At 40.5% G+C, this 13,543-nt stretch overlaps 1 protein-coding gene and 1 pseudogene across 3 annotated transcripts in view; one reads left to right on the top strand and one right to left on the bottom strand.

Moving 5' to 3' along the window:
* Positions 1 to 2,419: 2,419 nt before the first annotated feature.
* Positions 2,420 to 13,543, bottom strand: part of METAP2 (methionyl aminopeptidase 2) — a 36,322-nt gene continuing 25,198 nt past the window's right edge. For all 3 annotated transcript variants that reach the window (XM_036300910.1, XM_036300911.1, XM_036300912.1), the window contains 6 exons: positions 12,925 to 13,106; positions 11,990 to 12,084; positions 11,661 to 11,757; positions 4,194 to 4,297; positions 3,391 to 3,506; positions 2,420 to 2,742 (listed from right to left, as the gene is read on the bottom strand). In XM_036300910.1, coding sequence (XP_036156803.1) covers positions 2,490 to 2,742; positions 3,391 to 3,506; positions 4,194 to 4,297; positions 11,661 to 11,757; positions 11,990 to 12,084; positions 12,925 to 13,106 — 847 coding nt within the window. In that variant the 3' untranslated portion in view covers positions 2,420 to 2,489. The remainder of the gene's footprint in view (positions 2,743 to 3,390; positions 3,507 to 4,193; positions 4,298 to 11,660; positions 11,758 to 11,989; positions 12,085 to 12,924; positions 13,107 to 13,543) is intronic.
* On the top strand, positions 7,698 to 8,335 carry LOC118649713 (annotated as a pseudogene).

Genomic DNA, 13,543 nt, shown 5'->3' with positions numbered 1-13,543 from the left:
ACCTTTTAGCACTTAATTTTAGGGGGATATTTTAAAACAACTCTGAAAGCTATGTTGTTTATAATGGTACTAGAGGCCAGGTGCACAAATTCATGCATGGGTAGGGTCCAGCTGGCCCCTTGCTGATTGGTCAGGGCCAGCCTGGGGGCTAGGGGGCATGGGTGGTTGGCTGGCCGGCCCCACCCCGTGGTCGAACTCCTGGTCCAGGGGACAATTTGCATATTAGCCTATTTTATAGGAAAGTTGCTTGTTTTTAGTACTTATTTCAATGTAACGTATAAGAAATAAAGTGGCTTAGCCCTTTCTAATCCCTTAAAATTAAAACCTATGGAGGGGTGCTATGTGTGAGGTCAAGGAAGTATGTGGTAACTTTTGCTCACCTAAATCAGATCTTAAAAAAGTCTATTAAAGTGAAACTAAAACCTAGACAATGCACAGAAACTTAAGATTTCCTACTGAACATCTTAATGTGGGCTTCTACATTATGCTAAATTGATCTAACAAAAACAACGTTTTGGTTGTAAAATAATTTACTAAAGGCACTATTGTTAAACATTCAAACTAATAATTGGTTACCAATAAGGTACATCATTATAAACATGACAGAATGATTTCAAGAGATACATGGCTAGCAGATAAACAATACAGTTTTTTCTTAAGTGAAAGCTTTTCTATATACAAGATCATATCCCTTCCAGCCATTCCAGCAGCATGTAAGTGATGCTACTGCTTCCAACAGTTACCTGGGAAGGGAGCTTGGATCTCATAAATTGTTTGAGATCACTACTGCTAAAGAGATCTCACAAAGCTCCAAAATTCTTGACTCAAAAGATCAATTCTAAAATTCACGGGCTTGGAAATCAGGATACTTTATACCTCCCTCCAAAGCACATCAAAATAGTATGGACTCAAAACTCCAGAAGAGCTAGCTGGAGGGCCCAAGCCCTGTAACATCTCCAAGCACAAACTGGTGAGCTCTGCCACTAGCACATCACAGAAAATGGAGAACTTATTCAAAGATAGCTACTGAACATTAGCACCATAGTAAACATGGCTCATATAGCTAAACTAGATTGTTTATCCCACAAGATAACATTCATTTATAGCTTGAATGCTGAAAGCGGCTTTTTAATGTATAATAAAAGGTCTAAGTACAGAAGTCAGATTTCTCTTCCTATGAGAAAAACATTAAAATACAAAACAGCATCCCAGAGTCAATAAATGTTACTGTGCTAAACATACAAATTAAGGCTTTACCTTAGTACATAACTATTTTGAAAATTTGTTGAAACATTCCCCAAAATAATTTACATAAAATTCAAACAGTTTGTTCAAAAATTGGTAGTGGGGTTCAGTTCAAGTATTATGCATCTTACATTCAACTTATGCACTTAGCTGCTTTAATAAGTCACTATAACCTCACTTCCTGAAATATCACCCATAATGTTATAAATCTAAACCAGTCGAGGTACAGGGTGCTAAAGAATTTGGTTCACTAATGAAAAAGACTAATAATTCAATTTAACTTTTCTAACTAGAACAAGACCTAATCATGGAAAATTTTCCTGTTTTTGTGGTTTTAAATGCATTTTTGGTTTACCAAGCAAGCTAAATACCTTTCCTAATAAATGTAGCACTGGACAAAGGATCTAAATGTTAGTTTACTAAATCAAGGTTTCAAGTTGTACAATATTCCTAAGTCATGTTACAAATAGATCTTTCCAATGCCAGAGAAAAAAATGAAAGATAAGGACTAATATAAGGTCCTAAAGATAAGGTCCTCAAAAAAATGCAAAATATTCCTTAAGCTGTATATTAATTTATGAAGCTTTTCCTACTTTATACATGTGTAGATCTTGTTTAGCCACTATATCAGAAAAAAAAGTTTCAGTGTAAAGGTCTAAATCCAGATAAAAAGCTCTACATTTCCCTACATTAAGTTTAGCTATTTTCTGTGCAAAATTATAACCACAGACATTGAAATGTAGCTCTTAGGTCTGAAAATGTCTTTATTTTTTAGAAAATGGATTCCAGGAAGGTTAAAAAGCAATACCAGAAGGTATGGGTGCAGAACTGGATGTAGTCATTCAAAGCATTCAAATAAGAATATGGCAATATAAATATTTGAAAAGCATCTTTTTGGTGTTCAAAACAAAATGCTTAAGTCATTCCTAACTAATTTGAACTTTATAGCATTTTCTAGACAGGAGAAAAAACAGTTAACATGAAAGTCCTGAAAGCTTTTTCCATGGTTAATTACATTAGATGGTTTGCCTTTGATCAAATTCCTTCCTTTTTAGGAAGCAGAGCTTGAGTCTGGCGCCTTAGACCACTCGGCCATCCTGACACACTCCTTCCTTTTTAAACACGAATAGAAGTATTATATAGGTCCACTGTTAAACAGACAACATGTCGCAAATCAATTCTGGTATAATGTATTCCAACAAGGCTTACAAAATAAAAGACGTTAATGTGGCTTTGGACTAAGGTTAATAGTCATCTCCTCTGCTGACAACTTCTTTACATGTTGGACGCAACAGTATGGTATGTTCAAACTGTGCTGTATATGATCCTTTAATGTCACATAATGGTGGATATGGATCTACAATGCCCAAGTCACACAGATTCTTCAAAGCCATCAAGTATTTACTTTCTCCCAAGCGATCCAGCCATCTCCGGCAAAAGGCAAGGGTGCCAAAGTTTTCATTGATGACATTTAACAAGTGTTTTGTTCTTGGAAGCCTAAAAGGAGAAAATCCAAGATTAATAGTTAGCTAAAAAGTTACCAAAACTCACTTCCCCACTAAGGAAAACTCAAATGGTAGCTGTGGCTTCACTTAAAGTTTTAAAAAAATTTTGTTGTTGCCTGTTTCCACATTCAAAAGCCAGGATATATAATAGCCCATATCTAATTATAGATGGCAGCTGAATAGGAAGCCAGATGAAGGCTCTTAACATGTCTGTGCCTATGCATGTGTGAAATTCCCAATACAGACTCACCAACAGTATTCTGGTGAGAATTTCTTTTTATAGGCATCAAGCTGAAAGACCTGCCCATAAAGTAGGTGTAAATCTTTCACCCACCTACCCAAAAAGATTTTTTTAAAGTAAATAAAAAGTTTACCAAATATAAGAAAAAAATCTAGACATACCGCAAAATTATCTCTGAAATTATTACAATTATTAGAAACTGGACCTGAAGAAAATAGTTACCTACATCATTTTCATCTCAGTTAAAATTTTTAACAGGCCAATCTTTGCTGCATTATGGAAATCCACAGAATTTAATATTAAGCTATAAAGCTGTATCACTGGATATTTTTCACATTTTTAAAATAGCTGTTAACTGGGAAGAGAACGTCACTAGTCATACAGAAATAAGTCTCTCACCTTATTGGCACATGTCCAACATCAAAATTTTTCATGTAATGTGAACATTCCATATCATCATGAACAACGCCTTTTCCTGTGCTACCGAAGGTTTCAATGGCATATACTTCTCCTTCCTAAAAAACACATTAGAATAGGGAGACAAGAAAAATTAAGAACAAATTAAAATTAGCATATCTTAACGTCAGGCTGAGGTATTCCCTACTTCATGGAAGAAACACCATGAAATAACGTTGGCAGTCCTTATCCACCTTTCCCTGCTTTTTACCTCCTTAGCGCTTTTTGGTCTTTCTGCATCCTCTTTTTAGAATGCAGGCTTTACATGGGCAGGGAATTTTGTTTTGTTCACTACTATATCCTTAGTGCCTACTGAAGAGACTGGAAGGCACATCCATGATGCCCAGTAAATATTCACTACGTGCTGAATGAATAATCCTGTGACATACCCAATTTTACATAACTGACTTGAGCCCTGATCTGACTAGATAAAATTTGCACACTAATGCCATGGCCGGTGTGGCTCAGTTGGTTGTGCGTCGTCCCGAGTACCAAAAGGTTGCCAGTTTGATTCCTGGTCAGGGCATATACTCAAATTGCAGATTCAATCCCCGATTGGGGTGTGTGCAGGAGGCAATCTCTCTCTCTAAAATCAATAAAAGCATATTTTAAAAAAATGTGCATACTAATATGGCCCAATCCCTGTCAAGGTAAATATAAATGGCAAGTTAATTTTGCTCAACATACTATCACTAGCTTTGGTTTGGGGAAAAAAAATCAAAATGCTTCACAAAGAACATACATACCTCCATTCTTGTTGCCTCTCCTCCTTTCACAATGGGCACTGTTTTCCCAGCATGTATTCTGTATGGCCCAATTGAATGTCCATTTAGATTACGGATTGGTTTCACTGGCATAGTAAGAAAAAAAGTTATTCAGAACTCTTGACCTTTAAGTATGAAGTTCAAGCATTTATTTACAAACAACATATGGCTCTACAAAATAACCTCACCTTAAGGTAGTTAAAATACAAAGTGGAAGACTAGTGTAATATAAAAAGATGTTTATTACAATGTTATTAATTAAAAACTAGAAGGGAGTAAGGAGAGATGGTGGAAAAAGAATAAACTATGTGATGAGGACACAAGGGGCGTCCATCTAAAGAGGTACTGTTAATCAATAAAAAGTCATAAAATGCCATGTATACAATAATTACAAACATGAAAATTATATATTGTTATGGACTAAAACGCAATGTAAAAAGGAGTGTTTTGTGTTAAAATGATTGGATTTATGAAACCTTAAATTTTATTACTCTATCAACATTTCCAATGTTAAAAAAGAAAATCTTAAACAGCCCCAAGGTCCTGAGATTCATGATAGAATAAACAAACTGTGGTATAGTCACACAATAGAATGCTACTCAAAAATACGAATGGTTTAGCACCAGGGGCCGATGGGGGCAGGCCAGGGGGTGGGGGGGTGGCCGCGAGGGTTGGCTGTGGGAGCACACTGACCACCTGCATTAAACACCTGCCCCCTGGTGGTCAGTGAGCGTCACCGCAACTGGTGGACCAGTCATTGCGGTCATTCGGTTGTAATGGTCGCTTAGGCTTTTATATATAAAGACTAGAGGCCCAGTGCACAAAAATTTGTGCACTCGGGGGGAGGGGGGTTCCTCAGCCCGGCCTGTGTCCTCTCACAGTCTGGGACCCTCGGAAGATAACGACCTGCTGGCTTAGGCCTGCTCCCGGGAGGCAGAGGGCAGGCACAATCCCTAGGTGCAGCCCCTGGTCGGGCTCAGAGCAGGGCTGATTGGGGAGTTGGGGCGCCACCCCCCGTCATGCACAGAGCAGGGCGGATTGGGAGGCTGCGATGCCACCCTCAGTCACGCTCAGGGTAGGGCCGATTGGAGGGTTGCGGCGCCACCCCGTCACGCACAGAGCAGGGCCAATCGGGGTTGGGGCGCTGCCCCGTCACCCACAGAGCAGGGCCAATCAGGGGGTTGGGGCGCCGCCACTGTCACACTCAGGGCAGGGCCAATGGGGAGGTTATGGCTCTACCCCATCACCCACAGAGCAGGGCCCGTGGGGGGGGGGGGGGTGAGTTTGGGTGCCGCCACTCTCACACTCAGGGCAGGGCCGATGGGGAGGTTATGGCTCTACCCCATCACACACAGAGCAGGGCCCGTGGGGGGGGCGGCGGGGGTTGGGGCACCGCACCCTGTCACACACAGAGCAGGGCCGATCAGGGGGTTTGGGCGCTGCACCCTGTCACACACAGAGCCGCAGGGCGATCAGGGGGTTGGGGAGCTCCCCCCTATCAGGCACAGAGCAGGGCTGATCAAGGGATTGGGGCGCCTTCCCCTGTCACGAACAGAGCAGGGCGGATAGGGAGGTTGTGGCCCCGGCCCGTCACACACAAGAGCCGCAGGGTGATCAGGGGGTTTTGGCGCTGCCCCCCGTCACACTGATCCTGGTGCCGGGAGGCCTATCAGCTTCGCTGATCCCGGTGCTGGGAGGCATATTACCCTTTTACTATATAGGATAGAGGCCTGGTGCACGGGTGGGGGCCGGCTGGTTTGCCCTGAAGGGTGTCCTGGATCAGGGTGGGGGTCCCCACTGGGGTGCCTGGCCAGCCTGGATGAGGGGATGATGGCTGTTTGCAGCTGGTCACACACCTTTCAGGGTCCCCACTGGGGTGCCTGGCCAGTCTGTGTGAGAGGCTGAGGGCTGTTTTCAGGCAGGCGGGTGACTGAAGCTCCCAACCGCTCCTTTTTTCTTTTTTATTCTGGGCCAGCTTTAGCTCTGGCTCCAGCTCTGAGGCCTCTGCTGCTGAAAGCAGGTATCTGGTTTGTTTGGGTTCTATAATCGAAACACTGTATCAACTCCAGCTCTGAGATCCCGGCTGGCTGAAAGCAGGTTTCTGGGGATTTGTTTAGATTCTATATTTGTATCAATGTTTCAAACTGCAAGCACAGAGGCCGGCAAGGCAGGCGGGGAACGTTGGAGTCCTCCGTCACTGAAGCAAGCAAGCCTCATGTTAGCTTCAAGCCGCCTGGCTGCCGGCCACCATCTTGCATATCGCCCTGATTAGCCAATGGGAAGCGTAGCGGACGTACGGCTAATTACCATGTTTCTCTTTTATTAGATAGGATGTGCATTTAATATTTTCAAAATTAGGCATAATTACGTAACTGTTTAGGGATACGTAACTAGATCGTAAAAGGTATAAAGAAAAGCAAATGCAAATACTTTACTACTTAACATAGTGGTTTACTAGAGGAAGGCTACTGTAACTGAGAAGGCCTATACCAGTGATGGCGAACCTATGATACGCGTGTCAGAGGTGACACGCGAACTCATTTTTTTGGTTGATTTTTCTGTTACATGGCATTTAAATATATAAAATAAATATCAAAAATATAAGTCTTTGTTTTAGTATGGTTGCAAATATCAAAAAATTTCTATATGTGACACGGCACCAGAGTTAAGTTAGGGTTTTTCAAAATGCTGACATGCCGAGCTCAAAAGGTTCGCCATCACTGGCCTATACAGATAGAACTAGAGGGCTAGTGCATGACACTCACACACTGGGGGTGTGTGTGTTCCCTCAACCCGGCCTGCACCCTCGCACAGTCTGGGACCCCTCAGGGGATGTCCGCCTGCTGGTTAGGCCCGATTCCCCCAGGGAGTGGGCCTAAGCCAGCAGGCAGACATCCCTCTCGCAATCTGGGATCCCTTGCTCCTTACTACCTGCCTGCTCACTCCTTACAACCTGGCTCGCTGCTCCTTAGTGCTGCTATGGAGGCAGGAGAGGTTCCCGCCACCACTGCCATGAGCCTGGCTCAGGGCCTCTGGGAGGGCACTGACCACCAGGGGCCAGTGCGCATCATAGCGACTGGTCATTCCACTGTTCAGTTGATTTGCATATTGGCCTCTTATTATATAGGATATTATACAAATAGTGTTGATTATAGTCCACAATAAAAAATGTTTAAAAATATTTAGCTGTACAGTACTAGAATCCTTAGGATGAGCTACCTTTCTTCTAGGGCAGAATTAGGTAGCAAGGTTTTTTCCAAATCTGTAACAGTGAAAAAATAACAAGTATATTACAAATTTAGGGGGTGGTACAGAAAAATAAAACTCTCAGCTCTTCAAAAAATATTCCTTTTTATATAAATAATAAGCTAAATGTATTTAAAAGTCAGCAAGTATTACTATGTCTGTAAGACCTGTCAAACTGACCCATTGGGCCAATAAAAAATACATTTAAATAAAAGATTTTCTAGACTCTGCACTTCCACCATGGCTTTCATTGCCAAGTCGTTCTACAACCTCACTATTAGCAGCTTGGATGGGGAGAAGACAGATTTCAATACATTCTGAGGCAGGGCAGTGCTGATTGAGAATGTAGCATCGCTCTGAGCCAGCTCAACGAGCTGTAACTTTCCCAGGTACCTGGTGGTTCTTGGCTTCCCTTGCAACCTATTTGGACATCAGGAGAAGTGTCAGAATGAGATTCTAAACAATCTCAAGTATGTTTTCCCTTGGGGCTGGATTCCAGCCCACCTTTACCCTTGCCCAAAAGTGTGAGGTGTATGGTCAGAACAAGCATCCTGTCTTCACCTACCTGAAGAACAAGTTCCCCGACCCTTATGATGACCCATTTTCTCTCATGACCAATCCCAAGTTCATCATTTGGAGTCCAGTGTGCCACTCAGATATGGCCTGGAATCTTAAGAAGTTCCTTACCAGGCCAAATGGGGGAGCCCTTCTGACACTACCGCTGCACTTTCCCCTCCTTTAACATTGAGCCTGATACCAAGAGTCTCCTCAAAGTTGCCATACAGACACTGGCTGCTAAGCACACAGATCTACTCCATCCAGCCCGAGTATCTCTCCTTAGGATTCAGAGTGTCCTTGGGAGACACTGCTGGACCTAAGCTTTCCCTTGAGATCAGTCTCCATCATCAAAGACTCTTGTCTTTCCTGTCTGCCTGTTGCCTTTTTATCTTCCAACCTTCTGGTTGGTGATTCAACTTGGCCTCCAAGACTTGGGCGGACTCTGGGCCTTCACAGAATGATGGCACCGCCCTCCTATATGGGTGCTGTCTGAGGAATGTGAAGAGCCTGCGCCAGCCTGCTAGCTGAGTCCAATAAAGGGCAGGTGTGGCAATGGCAAAAAAAAAAAAAAAAAAAAAAGACTTTTTTTTTTTTTTAACACTTAAAAATGTAATTTTTAATTCATCAATAAGGGGTCTTAAAATTGTTCCAATGTTTCACTATTATAAATAACAGTGTAAAGATTATCCTTATTACATATGCCAGGTAGCAACGAGAAGGACAATGGGGCACCCACTGAATCCTGGCATTAGCAATGGAGTGCTGCTCCTTTGAAGATTCACCACCATCTTCAGATCTTACATTCTTCTGTCTTCATATCCCTGCCCTACTCCCCTTCCCTTGCCTGGGGTGTTGTTATCTAGCCCACATGTAGAAAATGTAGGATCTCTATCCACCTGATTGATTTGATTCTCTCTTTGGTCTTGTTTTTAATTTATTCCAGAAATATTATTATGACTTGTGTTCATCATTTCAGAAAGCCTCCTTTGTGTACATTTTTATTGTCCCAATCTTATTCTGGTTACATACCTCATGTCTAATTAGTTTCATATATTTCAATAGCAGATGATAGTCTGGCTCAGCTTAATTACAGCTATTGATTCAAGATAATGATATAATGGTGATAAAAAGACCACATCTTTTTTTTTTCATATTTTGAAATTTACTATAAGCTCTTCTGTAGCTCAAAGAGGATCCTGTTTTCATTGCTCAGTTCTGATGTGTCAAAAATCACATTTTGGTATTATTTTTTTTTTTTTAAAAAAAAGACTTTTAAATGAAAATGCATTTAAATAAAAAACCAACCGAACATATAACAAACTTACACAGAAGAAACAGGGCACAGAGGTATCCATTTTTATTTTATCAGGTTTTGACAGTGTCAGGCTAATTCTAGAACCAACAGCTGTAAAGGTAACTTTCAAATTCTATTACCTTCCTGCTCAAAGTAAATTGCCTCCCTTGATGGCCCAGCTCTGAATTATGGTTTTTGGGAATTGCTTCTGAAAGTTAAGCCTATAGCCTAGTTCTTCAACTCCCAATTTCATGATTTGTCCATACCCTTTCTGCTCTAACTAGTAAAAATGCCAGCCAAAAATGTTGTACTAGCTTAGTGGAAAAGGTAAGGAGACAGGTATTAAAGATTACAATACTGCAGTGGCTGAAAGTCAAATTGTCACCTAGTACAGACCTTGAAAGCAAGATCAAACAGAATTGGAAGAAGATAGAAAAAAACGTTTTGAGAGGGACTTGAATGTACATTATTTGTTATGACACCAATCCCAAAACTGGGTTGGAAAATAAAAATAATTGTTAAATACTAATAAATTTCAGACACTATCCTAAAATTTATATCCTATATAATAAAAACCTAATATGCTAAGTGTCTGGTCATCTGATCAACCAATCAAAGCGTAATATGCTAATGATATGCTAAGGCCGCTCAAATGCTCACTATGACATGCACTGACCACCAGGAGGCAGACGCTCTGACCAGTAGGTTAGATTGCCGCTGGAGTCCAGCTGACCATGACTGGGCAAGACGGGCCTGACATGCCCTGGAGCCTTCCCGAGGTCCCTCCCCAGCTGGCAACCTCCCGCATCCCTCCTTGGCCCCGATTGTGCACCTGTGGGGTTCCTTGGCCTGGCCTGCACCCTCTCACAATCCGGGGATGTTGGAGAGCTGGTTTTGGCCCAATCCTGCAGGCCAGGCCGAGGGACCCCACTAGTGCACAAATTTGTGCACTGGGCCTCTAGTTTGTAAATAAACAAACAAAAAAATCATACCATTAATCCTATTACACTAAAAAACAAACAAACTTGGGTTCTTAAAAGGTTATAGGATTATCTAAGCTCAAAGATAGGCCTGCCTGACCCCAAAGCATGTTTTCTTCATTCTCATACCACCTCCCATCCAAGTGTGAGTAGCTTTTATCTAGAAAGTTACCTTAATAGCTATTGGTCCCAGAATTAGCCTGTGGCTGTCAAAAACCTGTCTAATATGAAATGGACATCCCTGTGCCTTGCTTCTTCTGTGTAACTCAGTTATGTTATTTTATTTAAATGCATTTTTTGTTTTAAAGAAATTTTTTTAAGAGAAATCTGTTTTTACTTAAATGTATTTTTGGTTGGTCTCAGAGGAAGAATTACTGTTGCACTGGCTAAAAACATAATATTATTATGAACAGGGTAATGCAAAGAATGCTGCATTATATGAATTTACTGAAGGGTAAGGAAGCATGACAGATGCCACTCAAAGGACTATAAAGGAGATAGGATATGGTTAAAGGAAATGTAGGAATTCTGTAAGAACGTTATTAGGACAGCTGGAACAGAAAGCTATGATGATGGTGGCAGAAGAGTGGTCATATAGATGTTGGGAGTCCAACAAGGCTGGACTGAGGAGGAGCACAGGTGACTCTGGGACTGTGTACCTAAGGCAGTGGCTAGGAAAGAGAAGCAGGCAGACGAAATAAAGATTAAAAGACATGCCCTGGTCAGCATTGCGCAGTGGGTAGAGTCAGCCCATACTCCGAAAGTTTGAGGGTTTGATTCCTAGTCAAAGGCACGTACCAGGGTTGCAGGTTCAGTCCCCCAACCCCTGTTGGGGTGTGTGAAGGAGGCAACCAACTTTTCTTCCTTTCTTTTTCCCTCTCCCTCCTCCCTTCCACTCTCTCTAAAAATCAATGGAAAAAATATACTTGGGTGAGAATTAAAAACAACAACAAAGATTAAAGAACACACAAGGAATAAACCGGCCTCTCAATTTTGTATTTAACTTCTCTTGAGTTACGCAAAAGATAATTCCAGGGATAGTACATATTACTTCAAGACAGCACTAATTCAGTACTCACTGAGGCAATTGTGATCTGACTAGTCACAGAAAACCTAGTCTGCATTTTGGCCACCCTGGGATAAATCCCCAAGTGTCTTCTTATCAGCTACCAGAGGAGACTGGCAACAATTCCCAGCTAACAACCACATACTCCTCCTACCATAAGCAGGTCATTTCCCCATTTTCCCTCTATATTCTCAAGCGATAAAGATGAAGCAGCTGACCCAAAGAAAGCACTCAACACTCTTCTTTAAAACTAATTTTGCAAAGCTCACACCATTTTAAGTAAGATACATTTTTAAAGAACACACCTTGATATGTCTTCCCATCTATTTCGACCTCATAGGATTCCATAACTTCTTGAATGGCCTCACCAACATCACATAGACGAACATCAATTCCAGCACACTAAAGACCAAATAATGTACGGTGTTATTCAAAGCGCAGAATTTTACATTAGCTTAACTTCAAAACTGCTTTGTACATTGTAACTTTCTCTATAAAAACCTTTGGTACATTATATAATTACCCACTTAAAACCCTAAGGGCAGTGGAGTAGTCTTACATAACTCAAACACTTTCAACAGCTTATAATGTGCTCAAAAAATGTTGAATGAAATAGTGATTACAGTTCACATACCTTTATTCCAGTGTTAGTGGCATCTTTTACAGCTTTTAATAATGTATCATATTTGGGATTAAAAGTGACAGTAAAAGCACAGTCAATAATCCTACCTGAAAGAAAAAATTCTCATTTAAATTTACTTATCAGCTAGTAGATTTATCTATTTTATAGCATCTACTCTATTGCTTATCCTTGCTAGTTAACAGGAAAATAAAACGATGGGCTCAAATGAAAGCAGCACTCTAAGTACACATTCATAACCAAAGGGAAAAAAGTAAAATTATTAAGTTATATGAAGGATTCAGGATGAAAAGATAATTCCAGTGGTAGTACATATTACTTCAAGACAGCACTAATTCAGTATCACTGAGGCAGTTATGCAAAAATATAAACAGAAACCAATCAAAGCTAGAAAAGCCTAGGAAACAGAAACCAATCAAAGCTAGAAAAGCCTAGGGAACTAAGAAACAGCAATCCAGGCAGAGAATATGTGTAGGTCCCCATGATGCTAACCATCATTCCAGCTTCTTCAATTTAATAAAAGCTTAGGTAAGTACTTAATTTAAGCTTTACTTTTCAGCTGTTAAAGTGAAATAAAACGATACTTGCAGAAAAGCTAACAAGTATAAACGTTGGTAAACTTAAAGGTTCTAAGTAAACATTTGATGTTATATGAATCAATGTCTGAAATAATAACTGAAGAAATGTAGGATAATATTTTTCATGCCTTGATACAAAAGGTAAATTTCAATTACCTGACGGCTTTTATTATACTCCATTTAGTAGGAGGCTTTAAAGCCAATTTCAAAATCTACCTCAATACAGCTCTATTAAAAAGTGAGGCATCAAGAAGAAAATTTGGGAGCTCAGCACCTATAGCCCCGCCCCATCCAACATAGATAAGACTAGTCCTTTTAGGGAGAGGGGTGAAATTATTTCTAAGAACTCACCACTTATGTGTGTTCCAAAGTCTATCTTACAGATATCATCATACTGTAATACTGTTGTGTCACCAGCATTGGGAGTATAATGGGCAGCACAGTTATTGAGAGAACACCCAGTAGGAAACGCCAGGCCTGCATTTAATCCATTCTCTTTTATTAGCTTTCGTGAACAATCTTCCAATTTTTCGCTAAAAAATAAAAACAAAATTTGTTTACTTTGACATTTTATATAAGGTATAACCTTATAAACCTTACAGTTAGTTCATCATGTTCAGAAAGTTAAATAAAACTCTCTTAAATTACTTCCTGGAAATAATCTGAGCACTTTCTGAATGTGAATAACAGTTCCCTGAAGCTATAAAAATAGTAGCGCACCTCTAAAAGATAAAAAACTTAATTCCACTAGAAATCTGGAGAAATGAAATGAGAGGACTTAAGTTTCCTAGTAGGTAACATTCTTGACATAGACTAATTTAAATGCTGATTACACTTTATTTGCTCAATGTTGCATATTTTGAAATATGAATCAGAGAATTAGGTTGCCTCTTACAGCTAATTATTTCTCAACAGGAAACTAAAGAAATAATTACTTTTATTGGTTTCTTCATTACATTATAAATGTTTT

The sequence above is a fragment of the Myotis myotis genome, unplaced genomic scaffold (assembly GCF_014108235.1).
Source record: "Myotis myotis isolate mMyoMyo1 unplaced genomic scaffold, mMyoMyo1.p scaffold_m19_p_3, whole genome shotgun sequence".
NCBI lineage: Eukaryota > Metazoa > Chordata > Mammalia > Chiroptera > Vespertilionidae > Myotis > Myotis myotis.
Note: the sequence above shows the minus strand (reverse complement) of the source record. Positions and strands in the feature narration are given on the sequence as shown.